Source organism: Desmodus rotundus, chromosome 12, assembly GCF_022682495.2.
Source record: "Desmodus rotundus isolate HL8 chromosome 12, HLdesRot8A.1, whole genome shotgun sequence".
Lineage (NCBI taxonomy): Eukaryota > Metazoa > Chordata > Mammalia > Chiroptera > Phyllostomidae > Desmodus > Desmodus rotundus.
The window spans coordinates 68,531,593-68,557,915 of record NC_071398.1 but is presented as its reverse complement, the minus strand read 5'-3'; the positions used below and the strand labels follow the sequence as shown (position 1 = coordinate 68,557,915).

General features: G+C 49.7%; 2 protein-coding genes across 4 annotated transcripts; one reads left to right on the top strand and one right to left on the bottom strand.

Moving 5' to 3' along the window:
- Positions 1-3,877: 3,877 nt before the first annotated feature.
- On the top strand, positions 3,878-17,787 carry SV2A (synaptic vesicle glycoprotein 2A). Of its 3 annotated transcripts, none has more exons than XM_024570444.3 (13): positions 3,878-4,016; positions 7,557-8,511; positions 9,713-9,893; positions 10,679-10,830; positions 10,943-11,076; positions 11,701-11,790; positions 12,030-12,140; positions 12,322-12,410; positions 13,048-13,212; positions 13,423-13,556; positions 14,360-14,566; positions 15,191-15,350; positions 15,980-17,787. In XM_024570444.3, the coding sequence occupies exons 2-13, from the start codon at positions 7,890-7,892 to the stop codon at positions 16,161-16,163; spliced, it is 2,229 nt and encodes a 742-aa protein (XP_024426212.1). In that variant the 5' UTR covers positions 3,878-4,016; positions 7,557-7,889; the 3' UTR covers positions 16,164-17,787. The 3 variants fall into 3 exon arrangements, with proteins under 3 accessions (XP_024426212.1, XP_045059716.1, XP_053771081.1); XM_045203781.2 differs by having other exon boundaries at positions 3,911-4,016; positions 7,740-8,511; XM_053915106.2 differs by lacking the exon at positions 3,878-4,016 and adding an exon at positions 7,347-7,465.
- A 2,425-nt stretch (positions 17,788-20,212) lies between these two features.
- BOLA1 (bolA family member 1) lies at positions 20,213-21,372 on the bottom strand. Its single transcript, XM_024570384.3, has 2 exons — positions 21,288-21,372; positions 20,213-20,962 (listed from the first exon to the last, which is right to left on the bottom strand). The coding sequence occupies exon 2, from the start codon at positions 20,957-20,959 to the stop codon at positions 20,546-20,548; it is 414 nt and encodes a 137-aa protein (XP_024426152.1). The 5' UTR covers positions 20,960-20,962; positions 21,288-21,372; the 3' UTR covers positions 20,213-20,545.
- Positions 21,373-26,323: the final 4,951 nt, after the last annotated feature.

Sequence of the window (26,323 nt, the reverse complement as noted above, 5' to 3'; positions counted from 1 at the left end):
CTGGGCCATAGTCTTATCAATGCCCTCACACAATGTTAGCTGTTTGTGGAGGGGATAGGAAAAGCTGAGCTGGGGGGATAGGAAAAAGTCTAGACTAAAATTTGGGACAAGTCCCGGTAGGCAATAATTAATTTATATTCTTCTAAACAGAAATTCTTTACCTATTAATTCAACACTGATACTTAATGGGAGTAAAAAGAGATTTATCACATGCACTAAAGGTAATATTTAACTTATTTGGAATAATCCTTCATTAAGTGTTTCCTTAATGGATACTGGGTATAGAGCAGTAAATACACCAGATAAGGTCTTTGCTCCCTTAGAACTGACAATCTAAGTAGGAGAAGACAAAAAATAAAAACATAAAAATAATTTTAGATAGGGATATAAGAAAAAAATAAGGGTGGTAGGCTAGTGACTGGGAAGGGATGCAGTTAGGTCTTTTAGGTAGGTTGGTCGGAGGGGGTGACTTTTGAGTAGAGACCTGAAATGACAGGCAAAGATCTGGGAGAAGGCAGTTCCAGCGAGCTGGACCCTCAGCGCCAACCGCCAACCTCCTCTGATGGGTATGCGCTGGGCACGTTTGCGGCACTGCAGAAGACCACAGAGGCTGAAGCACAGTCGGAGCCTGGGAGAGAGGTGAGGAAGGGGTTGGGGAGGCAGGTAGGGGCCAGATCATCATGCAGGGCCTTTTAGGCCTTGGGATTTTTTTTTTTTTTTTTTTTAAAGAGGGGAAGGGATGGAGAAAGAGGGAGAGAAACATCAATGTGTGGTTGCCTCTCACACACACCCTGGGGACCCAGCCCATAACTCAGGTATGTGCCCTGACTGGGAATCGAACCGGTGACCCTTTGGTTCGCAGGCTGGTACTCAATCCACTGAGCCACACCAGCCAGGGCAGGGATTTGGATTTAATCCTCAGTACAATGGGAAGGCATTAGGGGATTTGAAGAAAGGAAAGTGATAAGATCTCCTTAAAACTTTTTAAAAATGTGGTATATATACAGAAAAACACACACATCTTCAGTGGATTGTCACATATGTACTCACCCTTGTAGCCACCATCCAGGTCAAGCTGTAGCACGTCAGTGCCCAGAAGGCTCCTTTGGGCCCCTGCAGTCAATTTCCACTTCCCAGAGGCAACCACTATTTTCTCTATCACTGTAGATTAATTTGCTTTTTCTTGAGCTTTGTATAAATGCAGTCATATAGGATGTACTCTTTTTGGTCTGGCTTCTTTTCATTATTTGTTTGTGAGACCTTTTTTATGCCATTGCATATATTAGTTCAGTCTTTTAAAAATTGTTACATAGCACTCCCTTATATCAATATACCACTATTTGTTTACCCAAGTTTAACCATTTTCTGGTTGATAGTTGAAGTTTTTGAATATTACAAATAAAGCTGCCGTGAAAATACTTGTGCTTGTCTTTCTGTGGGACAGAGGCACTCATTTCTTTGCTGGATCAGATCTGATTTGTTTTTAGAAGATTAGCTGACTGCTGAGAATAAATTTTAGGGGAGCAAGATCAGAAGCAGGGAAGCCAGTTCGGAGGCTGCCGCAGGAGCGAAAGAGAGATGACGGTGGCTTAGACGATGGAGGCAGTGACGGAGCTGGTGAGGCCTGGTGGGTTCAGAACATATTTTGAAGATAAGGCTGACAAGACCTGCTGATGTAGAGGTGAGAGAAAGGAAGGAATATCTTAGTGAAGAGACAATCCATGATGACCTTGGTCAGAAGTTTGTTTATGGATCTGTTAAGTGTGAGAAGCTTAACAGATACCCACTTGGTGGTGTTGGATTGACAGCTGGAGGTTTTGAGTTTGGGCTTAGGGGAGAGGTCTGGGCTGGAGACATACATGTGGGGATTATCAGCATATAGACGGCATTAAAGTCGCGGGATGACCTGAGGTTGGCAAGGAGAAGAGAGTAGGGGGAAGGGGGGAAGGGCCCTGGACCGAGTCCCTGGAAACTCTAATGTTAATGGACCCAGCAGAGGAGACTGAAGGAGTGGCTGGCGAGGTTGGTGAGGTGCTTGAGGCTTTGGTAGCTGGGAGAAACAATGAAGGCTTTCCTCAGAACTTAAAAAGAAAAATATAGACTTTCTCTTTAGGAGTACACAATTTCTATTTTAGCAAGTAATGGATCAGTGGAGAGTCTTCAAAGTCACCTTAAGGAGAAGAAACGGCTCCCTGCCGGCAGAACTTGGCTATAACCCAATTGAAAATATTAACATGCTTAAACAGAGAATGCGTCAACCTTGAAGAGGGGTCAGCAGTGAAAGCCTTCTAAAGGGAGAATCCTTGACACCCACATGGGCACAGCTGTTCCAAGTACCGTTCTGGAAAGAGTGCTTTAGCCAACACAGTAGTCTAGGGACACTGGCCAGGCTGTTCATAACAGAAATGGGGGTGGAAAATTGTAGCCAAGAAGAGTTTTCTGAACCCATTGGCACAACTCCTTACTGGTGATGGCCAGATGCCGCTAAAGATACAAATACTCCCGCTCAGTGACGTCACTGTGCATTCATACATAGACATCATGATTCTGATTAGGCTTAAGGGAGAGAAGGGGCTGGACATGCAGACCTGAGTTTTCATTCAGCGTGGCAGTTCAATTTCTCATGGTAAATTAATACATATATGTTATGGTTTTATATTTCAGTAAATTGTACACTTTGTTGGCACAATGAGTATTTCCAAGATACAGCTTTAGAGTCCTTGAAACCCAGGCCGTCATCCCTGTCAGAGGTAAATGCAACACCACAAATGCCTCCTGTCGGGTCTCTTGGGGTATAGCCTGCCAGTCCTCGCCGTGCCCCAGCGCTGTTCCATCTGGAAGGGATCTGATGCACCTCATCCGAGCCTCCCACTTGCCAGACGAGAAAACTGAGTTTCGGAGAGCCCAAGAACTTGACCAAAAGCCCTTAGCTAGTGAGAAGTGAGAACCCAGGTCAGAGGCCCTGGTCAGTGCTCATCCAGAATGTCCTGCAGCCTTACCTGGCAGAGACAGACACATTCAGCATGTACATCCCCAACTGCCACAGAGCCCCTCACCCCTGCAGCAGGATGGTCACCGAGTCCTGGGTCTTTGAGCCCAGGTTATTGGTACAGGGACCAAGGAAAGATGAAAGGAAAGAGTGGAAACCAATGCACTCCTTCCTGCTCTGGAAACAGGAGTGTGCGTGTGAAAAGAAAGTGGAGGAGATTTTTGAGGGAGTACCTTTTTGAGGCATTGGAGCAAATGAATAGGAGGGGAGACGTCCAGTTGGTCAGGCCTATAAAACCCAGCTTCTCAGCACTCACCTCTGCTGCCACCAACTGAATGGAGGATGGGGAGGTCTGCATGTAAATAATCTGGACTGTTTCTGGAAAGAGATGGCAGGGATCCAGGAGTCTCTGCCTCTGGCAGCTCAGGATGGAAGCCACACCTTGTTATTCCTGCTTTCTCTAAAACAGCCAGGTTATTGACGTCTGAGCCCTCCGCACTTGCGAGGGGGTTGTGGGAAAGGGTTTTGGCTGGGGGCGGTGGAGAAGGGGAAGGGAGGTGCTTTGAAGGCGGTGAGAGCCCCTAAAACATGTGGGTCCTGCCATGCTGGGCCCGGGGCACTAAGGAGGGGCTGCCTCAGTCGCCACCTGCAGTTCTGTCCTCCCTGTCTCCCTGAGAGCACTATTTCTGTCCGTAGTTTCGTTCATCTTTTACTAGGAAGAGGCTGGGAAGGGCTGTGCTGTGTGTCATCTCCAGCTGCCCCTGTGACAGCCCCCGAGTCCTTCATCATTTCTCCCCGGTGCCCCAGTCCCTCCCCATCCTTTTTCCTTCTGCCCCCCACCCCCAACAATGGTCTCTCCCGATGCTCAGCGGCAGGGGGGGGTGCTGGAGGCGGGGCCGGAGCGTGTGGGGGGGCAGGTCTGCATTGCCGCTTCCCGGGGACCCGGAGCAGTCGCCGCTGCCGCCAGCCCCGCGGCCGGGACCCCTGCCCTCACCCGGGATTCCCTCACCCGAGGGAGCCAGCCCAGGTGAGACCCCTCCTCTCGGTCTCGCACCTGCACCCCGCCCGGGGCAGAAGCATCCTTGCCCGTGCAGCCATTTTATCCTCCGATGCTTTGCTGGTGGGGTGGGTGACCGTCCCCGCTTTAGGGGTGAAGGGATGGGTAGTGGCTTGAATGGACATTTATTTCAGTTGCTGCGCTGATATAAAAAAAATATATATATATATATGGAGGATGGGTATTTTTCTCTACTCCCCTCCTCAGATGTTGACGGGGGCGACAGGGGGCTTGTTAGGCAGAATAGGTTTCCCTCAAACTCCAATCCCCTCCTCACCTTGGCGACTCCCCACCCCCCCAACCCAGGGATCGATGACCTTGGCTGGTGCCAGAGAATGGATGCTGCCTCAGTCTGCCCGCCTGGCCCGGGGCAGGGCGGGTGGGGGAGGCAGTGGAGGAAGGGCAGGTGAAGGAGGGAGGGAAGGGGGTGAAGGATGGAGATGCAGGGAGGATGGAGATGGCAAACCACCGGGGTGGGGGCGCGGAGGTGGGTCCGGAGGCAGTCGCTCCCGCGTGGGGGGAAGGGGTGTAGAGCGGCGATGGGCACTAGACCAGCAGCGGGACCAAGGTGAAGGGAGGCGCTGAGAATCAATCCAGTCAATTCTAGGGGCTCGTCTCTTCCAGCGGAGCGCAGGCGGGATGGGGGCGGGGGTCGCCGCAAATGCGGGCGGGGTAGGTCTGTGTGCCTGCGGTGTGTCGAGGTCTCTTTCTTCACCCCTTTCTGTCAGCCCTCCGTATTCTCAGCTGACACCCCTTCCCCCCGCACTCAGAACTGTGGATGCTCCATCTTCCTGGGTAGGATGTAGGGAGGGGAGGTGCAGCCTTGGCTCTCCCGGGGTGGGGGCTGAGGCTCAGTTGCCTAGCTGGAACAAGGAGGGGTTCTCCGGTACCTCCTCCTCATGGTAACCCCCTCCCCGCTCCCCCGGATGTTTTGTTAAGTGACTGCTTCTTAATGACCTTGTTATCTAGGGTGCACTTGGGAATCCGGGTGGTTCCCAAAGTCAGGTGCCTTAATTGGGGGATGGGCCTCTGGACACCCCTCTTCTCCAGGGATGTGAGTCGTCCTGAACTGCAGCATTTGCTCAGGAGTCCTGGTCCCCCACTCCTCTACCGAGAATCTCTTGGGCACATTTGTCCTGTCAGGCGAAGCCAGCCAACCTTAAAGGGCTGTGTAACCCTGGATCTTGTGTGCTTTTAGCCTCTACCTCTCCACATCTTGTCTCTCTCCCACAGGCTCAGCCACCTTGTGCTGCTTTGGGGCTAAAAATAGCATCACTTTCTCACCAGCTCAAAGAATTTGTCTTCTTCCTCTCCCTGCTGACCTCCTGGGCTTGTTGCCCCCCAGGAGCTGGCTGGCGAACCATCTTATTGTGCTGTGGCTTGGGGGGCCTTCTCTACCCTACACGCGCCCTCAGGGGTAAACAGTGTTAGCAAACATTGGGTATGGCTCCTGGTGGTCCATGTGCCTCCTTCGGGGTTTGGGGGGAGGTCCTAGCTGGGAAGGAAAGAGGAGGAAGTGAATTGCCAGGCAGTGAGGGGATTCCGGAGTATCCTTTCATGGGGGATGGTTTGGGCCCTGATCCACAAGAAAGGGTGACATAGGGGTCACTGGTACTGGTCATCGTGGTCCGCTGCTGACATCTGTGTTGAACATGTAAGGTGCTGCTTGCCCGTGCTTCTCTCTGACCACATAGTATTACTTACCCTGTTCTCCCAGGGCTACTGTGTGTGTGTGTGTGTGTGTGTGTAAGAGAGAGTGAGAGAGAGAGAGAGAGAGATTTAATGAAGGCAAAAGGAGGCAGGATATTTTAGGGGAATGATCTGTGATGAGAATCTAGTTCTGCTTCCTCTGCTTTTGTGAAGGAAGTGGGGGTTCTCCCATGTCTCCCTCTGGAGGATGTGTTTTCTGGGGGGGAGGCTCAAGGCCCCCTTCACTCTACACCAGCCTCCTACGCAATGCGGTATTTGTGGACTCCTTTTCCCTAGACTCCTGGAGGAGGAGCAGAAAGAATTGAGGGGAATTAGGAAGGGAGGCCCTGGAGGCGTGAGGTGTGGCTATGGACTCAAGACCCCTCACACTGGAAGTGTCTGTAGGATCAGTCACTTCCGTTCCCACTCCAGTGTGAGGGGGCCTGTGTGTGACATGCTGAAGAACGGCGGCAGCCCCCAGTCATCACCTCTCTTAGCTTCTGATCCGTCCTCTTCTCCATGGCCTCCGGTTCTAGGTCTCCCTTTTTCCGAGCCTTCCCTTGTTTGTCTGGCTGCAGATAATGAGGGCCCAGCTGCTGGAATTAGTGTGAACACAGACAGCCGGGCCGTGGGACTGTTTTGTTTTGGAAAGATACTAGACAACAGCACCCAAGTATGACCCCCTGCTGTTCTCTGGCTGTTTCCTGCTGCATTCACATTTTTCAGTCTAATAGGAAGGAAACTAATATTTATAGAACATCTGTGAGATTAAATTCCCACATGGACTTGGAGAAATAGAGATGATTATTATCCCCAGTTTAAATGGAAGGACGCTGAGGCCTAGGGAAGTTAAGTCACCTGCCCCAGATTGGTTAGTGAGGTCCGTAAGCAGCAGAGCTGGATTTCAGCTCAGGGCGCCTGTGTACCTTGTGCTGAAGCAGCCTCTTGAGGGCCAATTTCCATTTCTGCTGCTCACCCTGAAGAGAACCCAGAAGTGGCTTTTTCGGGGGTCTCATGAGGGAGTGGAGGGCATCTCACTGTATCATTATCACCACAAAGTAATAACTAATATTTATTCATCACTTTGTTTGTGTCAGGTACTATGGTAAGGCGCTTATATGCATTATGTTACTTAGTCCTTGCTTTCCCCTCTCGAGTAGGAGGAAACTGAGGCTTGGATGTTCAGAGACTTGCCTGTGGTCCCTTAGCTAGAAAGGGCTGAAGCAGGAAGTCAAACCCAAGTCTGTCTGACTCTGGAAGCTGAGCTGTTACTCACGGGGCTGTGTTGGGAGATGACCTCTCCTTGGGAGGTGTATAAACTTGGGGGCTGTATGAGGGGCGGACTTTGAAGCTCTACCTTCAGATGCCATCAGTGGCTGAAGGCAACAGGTGGATGACTTGGTCCTTCTTCTATGCATTCTCCCCAAGCTCCGCCCTCAGGAAGAAACCCAGACCAGAGTAGGGGATTCTGGTGGCTCATATTTCCTGTTTTATTCTTTGCAGACTGGTGGTAAAGGAAGGGGTCTGATCTTGATGTGGGGTGGAGGGAGGGTCAGGAGAAGAGCTCTTTGTAGGTGACTGTCACTCGGGAGCAAATCCTGTGGATCTAGCCTCCAAGGTCAAAGTAACGGGGTTTATACTGAATGACCTGCAGTTGGCCCGAATAGTCATCCCTTTTTACCGAGTGCGGGCTTGACGGAAGGACACCATCTCTGTACCACGTGGTGCAGGTAGGGCTCTGGGGTGACGGGAGCTCCATAGTGGCCTTCTTAACCCTCTTAGGCCTTGCAACCTCTTTTTTCTCCCTTTTATTGTTTCTAGATCTCCAGAGGTGCCTGGAAGAGAAGCAGGCGGCTTTTCCTGAGTTATCCTGGCTCCCCAGTTTAGCCCCCACAAGCTGGCTCCCCCTCCCTTTCCCATTGCCCTCCTCCCCCTCTCCCTTCCCTATGCACCCAACTGAACTGGGTATAGGCCGAACCTCCTCTCCCTCCTTTCTTCTTCCAGACACTCACTGGCCAGGTCCTATTTTCCCCTATGCTGTGCCCAGATATACGTGCACACGCTTCAGCTAAGTAACTGGGAGAAGGGGCTTTCTGCCTCTGCCAGTCCTTGAACAAAAGCTGAAAAAGGAGCAGGGAGTGGGGGAGACCCGTCATGGAAGAGGGCTTCAGAGACCGGGCAGCTTTCATCCGTGGGGCCAAAGACATTGCCAAGGAAGTCAAGAAGCACGCAGCCAAGAAGGTGGTAAAGGGCCTGGACAGAGTCCAGGACGAATATTCCCGCAGATCCTATTCCCGCTTTGAGGAGGAGGATGATGACGATGACTTTCCTGCCCCCGCTGATGGCTATTACCGTGGGGAAGGGGCCCAGGACGAGGAGGAAGGCGGCGCATCCAGTGATGCCACCGAGGGCCACGACGAGGATGATGAGATCTACGAGGGGGAATATCAGGGCATCCCCCGGGCAGAGTCCGGGGGAAAAGGCGAGCGTATGGCCGATGGGGCACCCCTGGCTGGAGTGAGGGGAGGCTTGGGCGATGGGGAGGGTCCCCCTGGGGGCCGAGGGGAAGCACAGCGGCAGAAAGAACGGGAAGAACTGGCCCAGCAGTATGAGGCCATCCTCCGGGAGTGTGGCCACGGCCGCTTCCAGTGGACACTCTACTTCGTGCTTGGTCTGGCGCTGATGGCTGATGGTGTTGAGGTCTTTGTGGTGGGCTTCGTGCTGCCCAGCGCTGAGAAAGACATGTGCCTGTCTGACTCCAACAAAGGCATGCTGGGTAAGAAACATGGGGTGGGGGTGGGGTGCTCGAGCCCGGTTCTGCCCCAAACACTCTATGCTCCTGAGAACTCCTGTCCTCACTGCTGGGATCCCTAGGCCCCTGCTCTCAAAACGTCTCCAGAGGGCTCAGGGCTCCTCTGCACTCTCCCCTCACACACACTCTCGGGCTTGAGTCACTGTGAGGTTGTCTGTGCAAGAGGGATGTGGGAGAGGACAGCTGGGCTGGGGCCCGGGGGGTGGTTGAGTGGCGGTCTGCTTAGTTAGTTCTGCAGGAGGTGGCCATGGTGGGTGGGACCCCACTTAACGTTTCTTCAGAGCCTCCCCTCTTGTTATCCTGCTCCCTTTCCCTGGTAGAGGGGACAAGAAGTCAGTATTACATGGGAAGGGTCAGTTTGGGGTGGAGGAGGTAGGGGAAGAATCCTGGGCCTGCCTCCAGCCCTAGAAGCTCTTGGTCAGCCTCGGGAGTCAGGGGCCAGTGAGTGGTCTGTTGGCCCTGCCTGGTGGGGACCCTGAGGGAAAAAACTCCTAGACTCAGGAAGGATTTCATTCTCGCTCTGCCACCAAGTTGTCATGAGACCTTGGGCAAGTCTCCTTTCCCTAGGGCTTGCCTTAGGCATGGGTAAAATGTAGAGTTTGGAGTAGATGATTTTTAAGATTGAGTCCAATTTATGAAGGAAGTAAGAAACAGGACCAGAAGTATTGTAACTACAAGGAGTAGAGGATGGATTTGGTGGGGAGGATTCCCTGGGAGGAGTAAAGGGCTGGAGGTCTTTTCCCAGGGACAGTGAGAGACACTCCTGCTACTTTGAGGGCCTCAAGGCAGGGAGGATGAAGGGCACCCTGGGTGGGTCTGGGAATCTAGGCAGATACATCCTTATTCCAGGCGAGCCATAAATGGGGGTATTGTGTGTGTGTGTGTAAGGCAAGAGAGAGCGAGAGGGAGAGAAAGGAGAATTCTGGGGTTCTCCCGTATCTGTATTCCTGCCTTTGAACTGCTGGTCTGCAGAGATGGCCATCCGTCTTTGCCTCCACAATTCACCTTCTCTCACCTGCTGTCACCTCTGGGTAGACTTAGCTTCTTGAAGTCCTTCAGGTCCTTGGTCCATTCTGTTGTCGTTTCAGATCATTTAATGTTCAGCGAGTGGGAGAATGGAAGTGGGCTGCTCATGCTCCTCCTGCCTCTGCTTCCCTCCTTCCAGGCCTCATCGTCTACCTGGGCATGATGGTGGGCGCCTTCCTCTGGGGCGGTCTGGCTGATCGGTTGGGCCGGAGACAGTGTCTGCTCATCTCACTCTCAGTCAACAGCGTCTTCGCCTTTTTCTCATCTTTTGTCCAGGGTTATGGCACTTTCCTCTTTTGCCGCCTCCTTTCTGGGGTTGGGTGAGTGTCCACCTCCTAAGGCCCTGGAGGACAGAACTGTGCTGTGGTCACTGTGATAAGTCTAGAGCCCAGCACAGTGCCAGGCCCCCCAGATGCACTTCAGTTATGTATGAATTGAATGCAAGAATTCCTTTCTCCTCCCACCATCTCCAGGCCAGCTTCTCCCTGTCAAGGACCCACCTACTGCCTGTCCAGAATGCCCGTCCATGTCTGGTCCCCTCCTGAGTCCTCCACCCCACCTTCTAGTTCCATTCTGAGCCTGACTCCACAAAGAAGCCTAGTGGGTCTCATTCTCACCCCTGGGTACCTGTGGACCCTTGAGTTATTCCTTCTGAGAACCTACATATTTCCTGCCTCTGAAGCCTTGACCCGTCCCACTCCTGCACTTCTACCTGCATGTCCGCTCCCTCCCCTTGTTTCCAAGCTCTTTTCTGGCCTGCTCCCTCATACCTGCCCTCAGACTCTTCTTTGTCCATCTGAGTTTTTTGGGGGGAAGGGGCAACTTTCCTTTTTTCTTTAATAACCTTCCCGTCTTTCCAACTTTAGTGTCTTCAAGATTCAATGTTTGTCCCTTCCCTTTCCCTGAGACCTGCTGCCTTGTTCCCAGGGCCCCGAGGATGAGTGCTTGGTGGCTGGTGGTGAGGGAGCTTGTAGGGCACTAGGGGTGAGAAGGAGTCTCTTTAGAAAGGTTTGGACAATGAATGGGCCTGGGGGATCCAGAGCGCTGGGGCAGGAGATCAGGAATGTGGCCGTTCTCCAATGCTGAATTCTTGCAATGCCCTCAGGATTGGAGGGTCCATCCCCATTGTCTTCTCCTATTTCTCGGAGTTCCTGGCCCAGGAGAAGCGTGGAGAGCATTTGAGCTGGCTCTGCATGTTTTGGATGATCGGTGGAGTGTACGCAGCTGCTATGGCCTGGGCCATCATCCCGCACTATGGTGAGCAGCCGCAGGGAGTGCACCCCAGACCATCTCCCCACCTCCTGCGCTCCCTGTGATGGGAACCCCCAGCCAATGGCTTCCCTGCTGACTCTATGACTGTCCCTGCCAGGGTGGAGCTTTCAGATGGGGTCCGCTTACCAGTTTCACAGCTGGAGGGTCTTTGTCCTGGTCTGCGCCTTCCCTTCTGTGTTTGCCATCGGGGCTCTGACCACACAGCCTGAGAGTCCCCGCTTCTTCCTGGAGGTGACTGGGCTGGGGCTGGGAGCCGGGAGGGCAGCAGGGGCTCCTGTGGTCACACACCTTTGTGGGTTTGGTTTGATGCCATTGAACTGCCTTTCTTCCTCACGGGGTCCATACTCTGTTGTACTTTATCTTACTTTGTATGGAGTGTATCTCTGGAAGGGTTCTGTGGGTGAAGAAACCAGGGGACCTGGTCAACCATGGGCAGCTTAAAATTTTACAGGCCCTGACTTTACAGCTCCAGAGAAGTTTCTCCCACCTCCCCCAACTCTCCCCTCCAACTTTGTCTTGGTCCAGCAGGGTTAGGATGCTGCTCCTTCTCTGACTGCATGCTTTCCCAACATCATCATATGCCTCGTTTTGTTTTCTTTTTCCTTTGTACCCAGGGGTCCCTAGGACCCATGCTTGTATCTCTCTCTGGGACCTCCCCCCTGGCAACTCTTGCCCAAGTCTGATTACATCTTGCTTGGGGCTCTTTCAGAGTTGATGGACGTGCCCATAGGCCCAGGGTTGGGGGTGGGAGCCTTTTTGTGTTCTATGATTCCAGGAGCCAGGCTGGAGGGAGGGTGTGTATGACCCAGGGTCAGGGAGAGGCTAACTTGGATGTGGGGATTCTGTCGGCTCTAGAATGGGAAGCACGATGAGGCCTGGATGGTGCTGAAGCAAGTTCACGACACGAACATGCGAGCCAAGGGGCATCCTGAGCGCGTCTTCTCAGTAAGCCACAGTCCTGCCCCCAAGTCCTCCAAGCCACTGCATCCCAGCCCCCACCCGGCCCCTCTCTGGGTACCTCCACCTTCCTAGGCATTTCTGATCACACTCTCTATCAAGGACGTCTCTTAGGGTACCTTTTCTACCCTTTCTGCCCATTTTGCTACTGTAGGAGAAACTGAGGCACCTGGAAGGGGTTGGGAAATACAGACTAGGTGACTGCTCACCCTTTCTCTTGACCCCAGGTAACCCACATTAAGACGATTCATCAGGAGGATGAGTTGATTGAGATCCAGTCAGACACAGGGACCTGGTACCAGCGCTGGGGGGTCCGGGCATTGAGCCTGGGGGGGCAGGTAATGGGGGATTGGATGGTGGAGAGAGAGAAGGGAGTGGGAGAGATGGAAAGGAAGGCAAGGCTGGAGCCTGTGTGGGGGTGACGGATAAACTGAAGGGACGTGGCAGGGCAGGAATTGGGGACATGGGGATGCTAGAAGTTAGTGTGGCCACTGTCTGACCCTGTTCTATTCTGTCTAGGTTTGGGGGAATTTCCTCTCCTGTTTTGGTCCAGAATATCGACGCATCACTCTGATGATGATGGGTGTGTGGTTCACCATGTCGTTTAGGTGAGAAGGGGGTGGGGTGGGTAGTATGTGGCGGACGTGACGGTGTGTGGGTTGGGAGAGAAGTGGGAAAAATGGAAATGAAGGGGGCGAACAATGAAGGAAGGTGCTGTTTGGATCTCCTCCGACCCTCCAGCATGCTCCTCTACTCCATTCATTAATCCAGCAAACTTGGATTACAGCCTGAGCAGTGTTAAGTTTCTGTTCTGTGCCAGGTGCTGTGCTGGGCTGAAATAGGTGTGGTTCCAGTCCTCACGGAGTTCACATCTTGGGCAGGGGCAGGGAACTAGCATAAAGCAGTGTGATGAGTGCCACATGGAGGGAAGTACGCAGTGTTCTGGGAGAACAGGAGAGGGCTTCCCAGGCCAGATCTGAGTCCTGAAGGATGAACGGGAGTTCGGCTGGGGGTGGGGTGGGGGGATGTTTTAGGCAGAGGGAAGAGCAAATGCCTGGAAGATAAAGAGTATGGTGGGAGGGTTAGAAGAACCGCAGCAATTGGGGAAGGGAGGAGTGGAGAGAGGTGAGATTGGAGAGGTGAACAAGGCCCAGATATGGGCTGCCCCTCGATGTCCCCCTCGTTCTGGACTGCCTCGTTCCAGTCCCTGAGCCCTGTCTGATTCCATCGCCCTTGACTCTTCAGTTACTATGGCCTGACTGTCTGGTTTCCCGACATGATCCGCCACCTCCAGGCGGTGGACTACGCAGCCCGCACCAAAGTGTTCCCTGGAGAGCGAGTAGAGCACGTGACTTTTAACTTCACCCTGGAGAATCAGATCCACCGAGGGGGACAGTACTTCAATGACAAGTATGTGGGGACCTTCACACTGTACTCTTCCTCTGCCCCTTCTACCCCTTGTTTCTTTTATGAGTCTGGGAGTTTTGAGATAGGTATTTCAGGGCCATGACCTGTGGTTTCTCCTCAATGCCGCAGCTTCCCATCACTTCACTAAGGGAGTGAGCCTTGGGGGAGGAGGCGAGGATGAGGGGAGTGACTCTCACCATCCTGGTCTTCCAGGTTCATTGGGCTGCGTCTGAAGTCAGTGATCTTTGAGGATTCCCTGTTTGAGGAGTGTTATTTCGAGGATGTCACATCCAGCAACACATTTTTCCGCAACTGCACATTCATCAACACCGTGTTCTACAACACTGGTAAGGTGCAGCAGCCGGTGGCTGCCAGACCAAAGGGTTGGGTGGACCTTGCGGAGGGGTCCCGAGCTCAGGGCTCTCAAGCTGAGCTCTCTGGAGCGTTGGAGGAAAGTGGTATGGGGCCTCCTAGCTACAGCAATAATTCCAAAAGTCTAATGGGCACGGAACGTATTCCTGTGACAGTTAGAATATCTGACAAAAAAAATCAGGTTCCTGTGCCTTTGCCCGGAATTAAAACAACTCAGTGAGGTAGTAATGTACTTTTGAATAGGGCAGAAATCATTCAAAACGGTATTCTTGGGAAACAAGAAAAGCAATGAAAGGTACTTGGTGGGGAAAAGGTTGGGAATCATCGCCTTGATCCATTTCTTTCACAGCGATTCTCAAACTATATGCACCTGAAATGCTGGCATTGTAGGTTGGGGTTTCCTGCCTCTAAATGGAGATCTGGGTGAGCTTTTCCCACCTTGCAGGAGAAAATAATGGACAGGACTTTTTAATGATTTTAAATATTTTTCTCAAGTAATTTTCCCTAAACCTATGGTATCACTACTGCTAATGACGGTGGACAAAAAGAATGAACAGGAAGCGGATGATTGATAAGAAAACTTGGGAACAGTCACCCTGTTTCTCTTGGTAGCCTACGGACATTTTCTGCCGTAGAGATTTCTGTTGCCTATGGTGATGTTAGCTGATGTTTTGCAATGAGTGCCAACCCCACAAAGGCAGAGCCCCGAGCCACAAGCAGTAGCGGCCTCCCGCTCTCCTGTGACGTGACTGCCTGCCTGTCTTGACCTTCACCCCAGACCTGTTTGAGTACAAGTTTGTGAACAGCCGGCTGGTGAATAGCACGTTCCTGCACAACAAGGAGGGCTGCCAGTTAGATGTGACAGGGACGGGCGAAGGCGCCTACATGGTGTACTTTGTCAGCTTCTTGGGGACCCTGGCTGTGCTTCCTGGGAATATCGTGTCTGCCCTGCTCATGGACAAGATTGGCAGGCTCCGAATGCTTGGTAAGGGGGAGAGGCTGGGGGTGGTGTCAGAACCGATTAGGGTGCTGGGGGGAGGGGAGACTGTCAACAGGCTTTTCTTCTCAGTCTGCGGGAGAGGTTAGCCAGAGAAGTTTCTCTCTCTCTTGTGTCTTCTGCTTGGGGGGCGGGGGCTGCAGGGTGGGTTAGGGCGTAGGCAGGAAGCTTCTCTGATGGGTAAAGGAGGGAGATGGGGCAGCAAGTGGTTCAGGGCACAGGCTTTGAGGTTATAGGTTTTGAATTTCAGCTCCACCACCTACCGTGGGCAAGTTCCTTAACTTTTATGAGCCCAGGTGTCTCATCTAGAAAAAGGGGGTGATGATTAAAACCTGCCTCACAGGGTTGACACATGAGATCAGTGCACGTAAAGCACGCAAAGCATCGAGTTGCTCGGCCCACAGCTGGCACTGAAGAAGTGGTTGGTACTGACATGGATGAGAAGAAAATTATAAGGGAGGCTGGGGCTGAGTGAAAAGCCTTCCTTTTGAGTACCTGGGAAAGAGAGTGTTATCCTGGGTGTCCCTTAACACCAGCAGACTGGACGGGGTGGGTGGAGAGTGGGTTCTATTGCGGCCAGGCTCACACTGCTCTCCCTTTTCGTGGTTCCAGCTGGCTCCAGCGTGATGTCCTGTGTCTCCTGCTTCTTCCTGTCTTTTGGGAACAGTGAGTCAGCCATGATCGCTCTGCTCTGCCTTTTTGGGGGGGTCAGCATTGCATCCTGGAACGCGCTGGACGTGTTGACTGTCGAACTCTACCCCTCGGACAAGAGGTACTGGGAGTGTGGTGGGGGCAGGGCAGCAGTGCGAGGGCTCTCGGGGGCGTCCAACCTGTGGCCACGGGCTGCTGCACGGAGCCCAGGACGGCTGTGAATGCCGCCCAACCCAAAATTTAAAATTTACTTAAAACATGAGATTTTTTTGTGATTACACGTCGCAATGTATTTAATGTGTCGCCCAAGACAACTGTTACTCTTCCAGTGTGGCCCAGAGATGCCAAAAGGTTGGACACCCTGGCCTAGAGTGTAGGGGAGAAGCGGGGTGAGGAAGGGGAGCGCTGGATGGGAAAAGCATCTTTAGGGGTAAAAGGGTACACATTCCCATTGAGTTTCTCCTCTAAGAGCGGGGTTAGCTTTTATATTCATTCCTTGAAATCTTAGCTGTTAACCTAATTTTCGGTCTCCTAACCCCTTGCCTCCTCCCAACTCATCTATATTCCCTATGTGCATCCCTCACCTCTCTGACCTCTGTCCTTCCTCTCCCTCCTGGGCACTGCCTGCCATCTCGCCTCCACTTCCCCATGCCCGCCTTTGCCCACCCCCACCCGCAAACCTTCCCACCTTCTTCCTTTGTCTTTCTTCCGGGCTGGCCCATCGTGCCGCACCGGGGGACCCCTGAGCAGGACCACAGCTTTCGGCTTCCTGAATGCCCTGTGTAAGCTGGCAGCGGTGCTGGGGATCAGCATCTTCACGTCCTTTGTGGGAATCACCAAGGCTGCCCCCATCCTCTTTGCCTCCGCTGCCCTTGCCCTCGGTAGCTCTCTGGCCCTGAAGCTGCCTGAGACCCGGGGGCAGGTGCTGCAGTGAGGGGGTCTCTGGGGCTGCGGGGGTGGCAGGCACACTGTGAGACCAACAACTTCCCTCTCCCTGCTCTTCCATCCTGGCCCCCAGAGCCCTCACTCCCCACGCCCCTGTGTTTGGTGTCTTAGCCTTGTGTGGTGTGCGTGCATGTGTGTGACTCTGTGGGCAAGGACTCCAGGGAAGGCTCCTTCATCCCAGTTTTGGGAGCTCTACTCCCCACCCTTGACTTTGCACAAGAGAAGGCTTGGCCCCATCCTTCTCCCCCAGTGTTAGTAAGGGGGGCCTTTGCTCTTCTTGGCTCCAGGGGCTTCAGAACAGGCTTCCTGCCTTCCCCCTCATTCCCTCTGCCTAGGCCCTGGGGAAATCATGGGCGTGTGGTTATGCTGGGGGCTGGAGCTTGCTGTAGACCATGGACCAAAAGAACTTGAACTTGGTGTGGGAAGGGCCTCGAGTACTCTCTCACGCCTCCTGCTGGATGCTGGGGGAGTAGCAATAAACCTCAGCCCCCTAGCCTCCACTTCCCTCTCAATTTAGGCTATAAGAAGCCTAAATTTTATGAAATGAGCTTTCTGATTCTTATTTATTTATATATTAAGTTCTGAGGCAGCTTATCAGGACTGTGTGTGTGTGACTGTGTGTGAACACTTACGTGTGTGTGCGCCATGGGGCGGGGTGTCACTATACTATCCTAAAATACAGGCCAAGGGTAATTTCAGCGGACACACATGCAACCCTGCCTTCCGTAGTACCTCCTATCATCTTGCTTCTGTGCCGGCCTGGGAGGGAGGAGCCCTAGGCCAGGCTGGGATAAGAGTACCACACTCTAGGGAGATCTGAGGGCACCCTCCCCCCTCTCAACAAGCACAGGCCTCCTCTGGAGTGAGAGACTCCCCCCACTACAGCACAGAAAGTAACAGCACAGCTGCCCTCCACCCCCAACCTAACCCCTCATAGGCAGGGGAGCAGGGGAGGGAAAGAAACCAGGTATATGGTCAAACCAGCAGATCCAAAAGCACAAGGCACTGGGGCAGGGGCAGGAGGCAGGGGCCCTCCCAGCAACCCATTGAAAGTGGAGAGGTTGGGCATTAAGCCAGGGACCCCTAATGCAGGGACCAGAGCCTCAGTTTTCCCATCTCACCTTTTCCACACAGTAGCCCTGTAGGTTAAACTGCCCCCTAATCCCCCCTACTCCATGTGGCTGCTTTCTTTGGTGCACCCCTCCCCACCACTGTAGCTGTGATGTGTTGTAGTTTTTAGCTGTTTGTAAAATGTTAAAAGGAAAACAGTGAAAACAACAAAAAAAGAAAATCCAAATTCACCCTCCTCATGCTGCGTCTGGTGCCCCCACCCTCTATGGCCACTCCCCTCATTTTGTAACACCGAACCAGGTAGTGACTGTTCAACTCTTCGGTGTCTGTGCTCAAAGGACTGCCTTCTCCTCAGTGTGCCCCGTGTGCGAGTGTGCGCCCTTTCCTCACCTTTCACTTGCTGGACGCAGCCCTCTCTCCTGCACCCCTGGAGGGACCCATCCATCTCCCTTGCTCTCCTGGGGAACCCTAAACCCAATTCTGTTGATGTGAAAAATGACATGAAAAATATTGATGAAAAATAAAAACAACCAATCCTTAAATCCAAAATGGCTATGTCTACTGCTTTGCCTCTCCACTTATGCACACCCAGCTCAGTTTTGCCCGATGCAAGGAAAGATGGTGAGACAGAAAACAACTCCTTCCTCTCCCACCCGAGAGCCAGAATAACAAGAGGCATTACACTGTGGTACCCTCCACTAACCTCTCTATTCTGACCTTCCCATTTCTACACATGGCGGGCCTGCTCCGTCTCCCAGATTTAAAGACTTGGGGTTATCTTCTACACTCAACAGCAAAAAAGACATACAAATGGCCAACAGGTATATGAAAAAATGCTCAACGTAACTAATAATCAGGCAAATGCAAATCAAAAAATCACGAGGTATTACCTCAAATATCAGATGGCTATTACCAAAAAAACTCCAAAGGCAAAAATTGTTGGCAAAGATGCGGAAAAACTGAAATTCTTGCACATTTTTGGTGGGAATGCAAAATGGTGCAGCTGCTATAGAAAAGAATATGGAGATTCCTGAAAAAAAAATAAAATAAAACTAGAACTATCATATAATCCAGCAATCCCATTCCTGGGTACTTAACCAAAACAATTGAAATCAGGATCTTGGAGCATTATTTATAACAACTAGGATGTGGAAATAAGCTAAATGTCCACTAACAGATGAATGGATAAAGAAAATGTAGTATATACATGTAATGGAATACTATTCAGCCTTTAAAAAAAGGTAACTTCTGCAACATGTAACATGAACCATGAGGATATTATGCGAAGTCAATTAAGCCAGTCACAGAAAGAAAAATACCACATAATAACACTTACATGAGTTATCTGAAATGTCAAATTCATACTATTAAAGAATGGAATGGTGGTTGCCAGAGGCTGGGGCAAGAAAATGGGAGCCAATCACCAGCCATAAAGTTTCAGTTAAATATGGAGACTAAGCTCCAGAGAGCTGCTGTATGACCCCGTGCCTGCAGTCGGTGATAATGCGTGGTACACTGGCTAGGAAGGTATCTGACTTATTCTTACCACAATAGAATAAAATATATGAAAATAAATGTTAAAATATTTAAAAACCTCAGAAATTAACACAAGAACTTGGAGTAATGTTTCTTGAGAACAGAACCAATTTTCTCCAAATACTTTTATCTTTCCTTTTCTTAATCCTCACCTGAGGATATGTGTATTTATTTTAGAGAGAGAGAGAAACATCGATCAGTTGCCTCCTGTATTCATCCCGACTGGGGATCAAACCCACAACCCAGGTTATGTGCCCTGACTGGGAATCAAACCCGTAACCTTTTTGGTGTATGAGACGATGCTCCAGCCAACTGTGTCGCCAGGCCAGGGCTAAATCCCCTTGCTTTCTCCCTCCTCCAAGTTAACATCTTACATATATATATATATATTTACATTTAATACTATTTTGTATTGGTTTCAGGTGTACAGCACAGTGGTTGGACACCCATACTTTACAAAGGGTTCCCCTGACATCCCCAGTACTCTTGTCTAGAAAGATAGAGATTCCACATTCCATTGTTGTGGAATCAGAATCCTGTTTTTGTCATAGAGGGGACCCAGAATCTACATTTTATACAAGCTCCCTTGGCAATTATTTGTGAGGAAATCCAAAAACCACTCTCTGGGGGTTACCCTAGACTCCCCTTTCACTCTTGTTTATCGGTTGCAATTAAGCTATTTTCTGATTTTTTTAATAGTAGATCTCAAATCAACTCCTTCCTTTCCATTATCACAGCTGATTTCTAAGCAAAGGTTCCACTTTTAGTCATAGCCGATCTGTCTTCAATCTCCTATGCCAACCCACTTAAACACATCAATGCCAGATCAATCTGCCCACAATGCTCTTTAGGGTGCTCTTCCTCAAAACGCTATGACTCCCTACTGCCCAACCAGATGCAGTCTAAACTCTTTAGCCATAAATCGTCAAGAAACACGTTAATCAAACTTTTTTCCTTGGTATCTATTTCCACATTGAGCTCATCAGAAATTTGCGTATCTAGACATCACTTAAGCACTCCTCAGAAATATGACATCATTTGGAAGGCTCCATCTTCTGTATTCATTTCTCCATCTTTATTCATTTCCTAGGTTATCACCTTTTCATTGCTTTAGTGTCTTTTCCCCAAAGACTTTTCTTACAAATTCAAATCCTTTTGGAAATGGACAGGTCTGACACATTCCATCAGAATGAAACTCAAATGTATCTGCCTCTCCTGTTTTGTCCAGTCAGTCACTGCCAGGTCCAGTCTCTATGCCTTTGTGGGGGCTCCTGCCCTTGCCCTTCCTTTCCAGTTTAATTCTGTGCTTTCCTTTAAAGATCCAACTAAGTCACTTCCCCATGAAGCCCTCCCTAACTACCCTAGGCTACAGGTATCTGTCTTCTCTCAAGAATATCTGTAACACTGATTCAACATGCCATTAATAACACAGCAACACACCTCATATGATAATTTCTCTTTTAATGTACAGTATTATTCCCAACTCATCAGATTTGGTGGTTCCTTAGTGACAATTTAACATGAAACGATTACGTAGCTTTTCTTGAACAGTCCAAGGCAAAAGCAGTAGTGACTCTACTCTTTCCTTGGGTTTGCTTTGATCTGAAGTGAGTTGCTATTTCCAGAGAATAATGTTTGGGCCCGTTGAATAGGCGTCCAGCGGTCCTCATCCCTTGTAAATACTGGACTGTACTGAAGGGAAGTTGGCCCCACGAGTTCCTCTCACCCAATCCATTGGGTTCCTGGTCCTCGTTCTCTTGGGGTTCAGGAGGTTCCTCGAGTTTTCTTGCTCCCACCCAGGCAAGGGGGGCTCGCGTCCAGTTGAGGGTTCTCCCTCCACTGGGCAGGGGTCCGCGCCTGTATGGCCAGCGCATGAACCGGCCCAGCTAGCTCCTCGGACAGTGCAGCGTGGACCAGCCGGTGCCGCTGCAGGGGGCTCAGTCCCTCGAAGCGAGAGCTCACCACCGCCACGCGGAAATGCGTTTCACTGCCCGGTGGGACCGCGTGGCCACTGCTCTCGTTACGCAGCTCCAGCACTTCGGGGTTCAGGGCCTGCTCCAACTTCGTGCGAATGGCGGCTTCGACGGGACCTATGGTCCCAGATCCCGAGCTGCCCCGGGACAGACAGACGCGGCCGGACATGGAGAACAGACGCCTGATCAGCTGCCCACTCAGCATCGGCTACCGTGGAGACAAGAGCCAGCACAGTGAGAGCCGCGTCCTCCACCCACCTACCTTCGCCCCCACCAGCCAACTTCCACAGTCCTCAAAAGGAGAACCGGCCTCTAGGCCCGACACCGAGACCCCACCCCTTTCCTCTCTATGACGTCCGGGAATTGGCTGCTGCCGGCATCGGGAGGATTAGAGAAGGCCCGCGCGCGAGGTACGCTCGTTAATAAAGGGATTAACAAGGAATGGGACGGAGGTTGCAAAAGCAAGTATGTGCAACTCCGGGCTTTTGGTTGGGCCAGGAACCCCTCTGAACCCCAGGTTAGGCCCTTTCTACCTTCGGCTCAGCCTTGGCTACAGCAGTCTCGGAACTGGGATACAACTCCTGGCGTTCTAGGCAAAATGCAGTCCTTGCATCCTGAGTGAAGCACGCTGGGAAATGTAGTCCTCGCTGCGCCATAGTAGACTGGGCAGGCGCTATGTGATGCCCCGAGGGCTCACGGGAATTGTAGTCTGAGTCTTCCGACTCGTGAGGTCGTTGGAGGCTCGGAATGTAACTCCTCTGCACAAAAACCCGAAAACCAAACCAAAACAACAACAAACAAAACAGAAACAACAAACAAAGCCCAGGTAATCCCTGCGCAATTGGAATTGGGGTTATTCGATATATTTTATTGCCCATCATGTAGCCCAACTCCTTTATTTTACATATAAGAAAATAGAAGTCCATTCCATTTATTGAGCACATAATGATTGTGCGCAGACCAGTTCGGCAGGCGGGGGAATAAAGCAGACAGTGTTCTCACGGAATTTACAGAATACCGGAGAAGACGGACAAGTGAGAGGACAATTGCTAAGTGCTACGATGGGATAAGAACAGGATGCCAAGGAGGCAAGTCACTCAGACTTGGAGGCACAGAGAAAACTTTGAATGGCTAGCGCGAACTAACCGTGTAGAAAGAGAGACCTAGGCAGAGGGAATTCTAGATGTTGTGGCTTCCTTGGGAATTCAATAAAATGAACTAATGAATGACTATAGAGGGCTGGCATCATTATTATGCTTCTTGCAAAGATAAATGAAAGCTTTGCAAGCAAGGGGTAAGCTCTTTAGGGCCACCTGTAGTCTTTGTTTCTAATAAAAACATAACCATAATGATATTTACTTTTTTTTTGAAGGTTTGTCATGGCCAGATTAAGACTTTCAGAAGCTTTTAAGTACCTAGAGATTATGGTGGCCACCTCATGTGTAATTAAAACAAGACAAAAAATAGTAAACACTAATCTGTAACATGAAGATTGGGATGCCTGACAAAATACTCATTCTCCCTCCACCCTGTGATTACTTCAATATTTGTTCATTAGAAAAAATTAATTTGTTTATTGACCTAAAATTTTCACACCAGAGATTTATATATCTTAAGTGTACAGCTTAATGTTAAACATGAATATACATATCAAGGTACAGAAAATTTCCAGCACCTTTGAAGGTTCCCGGAAGTCAATACTACCCTGACATAGTTTCATTATTTTTACTTTTCTCACCATAGGTTAATTTTGTCTATTTTTGAACTTCATATAAATAGAATCACATGGTATGAATTCATTGTGCTGCTGCCCTCTTTTGCTCAACATTGTCTGTTAGATTCGTTCATCCGTGTGGCAGTAATTTCTTCATTTTCATTGTAGTATTGTAGTTATGTGCATATACCACACCCTTGTACATGCTTTCTGTTGGATGCAAACATTCATTTCTGTTTGGGGTACCTCCAGGAGTGCAATTGCTGGGTCATAGGATAAATCCCATGTTTATTTTTGAAATTACGAATTCATTTGAAGAGTTTTTAGGATGCCCCTGCTTTGTTGGTGCCAAGAGTCAGGCTCCAGAATTTGGGATCTTAAACTATTCTGCCTCCTAATCCAGCGTTGGGCCTCTTGGATTCTAGGCTGTGCTCTAGGTTCTTTATAGTTACTTTCATTTATTCTAACAACTCTGTTATGGTATGGTATGTTATTTTTATTTAATTGATAAGCTCCTATTATATAGTCCATCATTCTGGCATTATATCTACCACAGTGTACTTTTATAGTTGGCATTTGGAGAGCGGTTGTTGACTAAAGAGAATTATTTTAGAAAAGATGACCTGAATTCTCAAAGAGTATTGTTTCATTTATTCATGGGAAAAACATTTTAACTACCCTATTAAGAGCCAGATAGAGGGAATTAAGGACTCCTGATTCAAAGATGAAGAAGACATGGTCTCTCCCTTGAGGTGGTCACATAAAGGAAATGAGACCAAGGTCAAACAAAGCTCAGTACAGAGTGGTGCTATCACCGGGATGTGAACCAAGAAATGTGGGTACACTGAGGCTGTGTGTGTGGATTCGGGAAGGCCTCATGAAGGAAGAGGTGATATCTGGGCTGAAATTGGAAGGATGCGGAGGATGTTGCAGGTCAGGAGGAGGATGAAGCATTCTAGCTAGAGGCAACTGTATGTGCCATGGCAGGGAGCTGTGGAAAGGCCTTGCTCATCCCCCAAATCGTGAGCAGTTCAATATGGAGGAGGCTGGGTGGTGTTGGGGAGAGGTGGAGAGAAAGGGGAAGGGAGAAGACTATGGTTGAATGGTGGGATGTAGCTGGAGTGCAAAATAAATGTTTGATTAACTAGATTGTTTGGGAAGGAACTCAGTTGCCTTTGGTAAGAAATCCCAGAGGTGTTAAGGAAATAGGATCCAGCCTGGTTGTTAGTGATGGTGTGTACTACTTTTATAAATGGCCTGCTCTGTTTTATTTTTTAATAGCTCTTGTAAGGATGTTGGGAAAGGATCTCTGGGGAGAAATAGATAGTAATTGAATGTGGGATAATTTGAAGGATATTGGCCTATCTAGACTTATCTAATAAGGTTTTATAGTTGGATGGAATCTAAAGTATTGTCTAAATTATCTCACAGAGGAAGAAAGCAACGCCGTGTAGGTTAAGTGACTTCATGAAGCCCGACGTCTAGTTGGTGAAGCAGTATGAATGAAGTCGTGAAGAGCAGTCTTTGACTCAGACAGACCTGGGTTCTAATCATGTCTTAGTAAGTGGCTGTGAGACTTATGGCAAGCCCTTTAACTCTTTATTTGTGAAACAAGCACTTATATCTACTTCCTAGGTAGCCCTCAACATGGGATTTTTCACCTAGTAAGAGTTCAGTATAATCTCTTTTCCTTTTACTCTCCCCATCGGCACAGGGTCACTGTAATAGAAGTGAAAAAATGCACCAGAGCCCAGAGAGAGGGAAGTCAGCTGGTCTCTCAAGCAGGGCCTTTGTGGATGCCAGAGTTGCGGTGGGCTCCCCACTATCTGGATTCAGACTCTGTATTTCTGAAAAGTTGACACTATCAGAACTTCTAGAGTTGACTGACTTCTTGGGGAGAGACTCACATTAACAGAATACACAAGATATTTATGAATAGTCCAGAATGCAGATTTGTTAACTTCCAGCAATAGATGCATCTTTTCATAACTGGCTCTCCCCTCCTCAGCCTCATATTTTTATCTTGCAATAGAATAATCAGAAAGTTGTTAATTGAACACAGAATCTGAGCTAAGAGAGTTGGAGAGTGTTCAGAAAGGGTTCACCCAGGCTGTGAGAAAAGGATGATGCTTTCACAGCAAGGGACCCTCCTATAACAGCCCAAACCTTTGTGTCTAGCTGACATATATAGTCACTGTTGGAAAAACACAACGCATTTTTACTGTAATTGCCCTTTTTAGACTGTAAGTGGACTATACCTTTCTATTAACACATGCATCTTTTGAAATGATGGTTGGGTGCAAATGATCTTCAGTTATATTCTACTACTGAGGAAACACTCCCATCACCTCTGATTGGATTTGAGTGTTTGACAAATCTATACCAGCACTCTTACCAGAGGTAATCTCTACAGATAGCTGACATTAAGTAATTTAACTTGCAGAGTTCAGAATTCCTCCATTTTCTAGACGCATCTCATTACTGAGTTCTTTGTACTAGTTTGTGTTCTGTATACCCATAGCCTGGTAGGTAGCATGCACTGTAGAAAAAGGTGAAGATAAAATAGAACATCAGAAAAGGACTCAAGGAATAGAATTTGCGTATTCCTTTCTCTATAGCATTCTGCCTCATGTCCTTACAGGATTCTCAGGAAAGGGTGAAAATGGTGTGTAGGATGTAGAACTCCCAGGGATGGGAGGCTGAGGAAAAAGGAACAGAACTTTCAGGAAAGATTTCTATGAAAGGCAGGTGGAGGATTAGGAATCTGCAAACAAATCTTCAGGGTCTGTTGCTGATGCTGATCTAAGAGAGGATGATGAAGCATTCAAGAGGAACGTGGAGGAAAAGGCTGAAGAGTTGTTAAGGAAATAACTGGATATGCTGTTAAGATGCAGGGAGTAGATTTCGGCTTAGGGACCTGCAAGATTGTTGGTGCAATTCAGGAAAACAGAACAAAGAAAGGAGGGTGGGCATTGTTTGAATAAATTCGCCTTTGTTTAGGTTGAGTAGTTGGAACAAACGAGTTGAAATACCCAGTGAGCAGTTTGGTGTAAGGCTCGGAGTTTCTGCAAGTTTGGGTGTTATACCTTGTTGAAAGCATGGAAATGGGTAAGACTCTTGGGGGAGAATGAACAGTGCAAGGGGTCGGGAGGGAGGCAGAGCTTGGATGGACGCGCGGATTTAGGGATGGGCCGAGGACTACGTGCGGGGTGAGGAGAGTCGGAGGACATTTTGAAAGCCAAGGGAGCAAGTTTGAAGGCGGTATCAGACGCCTCCTGGAGGCCAAGAGGAGGCAGACCAATTTATTGTCGCCCTTAGTCACTCTGAATTCCGCGGAGCCGAGGCGGGTTGGGGTGGGACGAAGGCACACCGCAGGCTGTGACTAAATTGATGAGAAAGGAAGTTGCTTTAGTAGTGTATATTCTTTAGGGGAGTTTGGCAGTGATGAGACAAATGGCAGGACTTGGAGGATAATTTAGGGCTCAAGGAGATAATCGGCCTCATAATCCCGCACCCCTGCGTGGGAGTAAATGCATCTGCTGGAGGCCCTCTGCAGTCCTTTTGAGTCCTTGGGATTTCCCTTCCAGCTCTAAACTGGAAAAAAACAACAAACCAAAAAATCCAACATACTATCCTGAACTGAAAAAATGCCACTCAGAGAAGAAAAGCAGCAAAACAACGTCTTGTTTGAACCTCTCTTTAAAAATCCTGGCGTGCAAATAAAGGGCTTTAATGTAAGTCCCAGCAATTGGTAGGTAGTTAACGGAATCCGTCATTTCCTGGTATTGCCGGATGCAAACGAAAAGTCTGTTCCCACTGGCTATTGGATAGCCAATCGAACTGCCTCCCTTTACC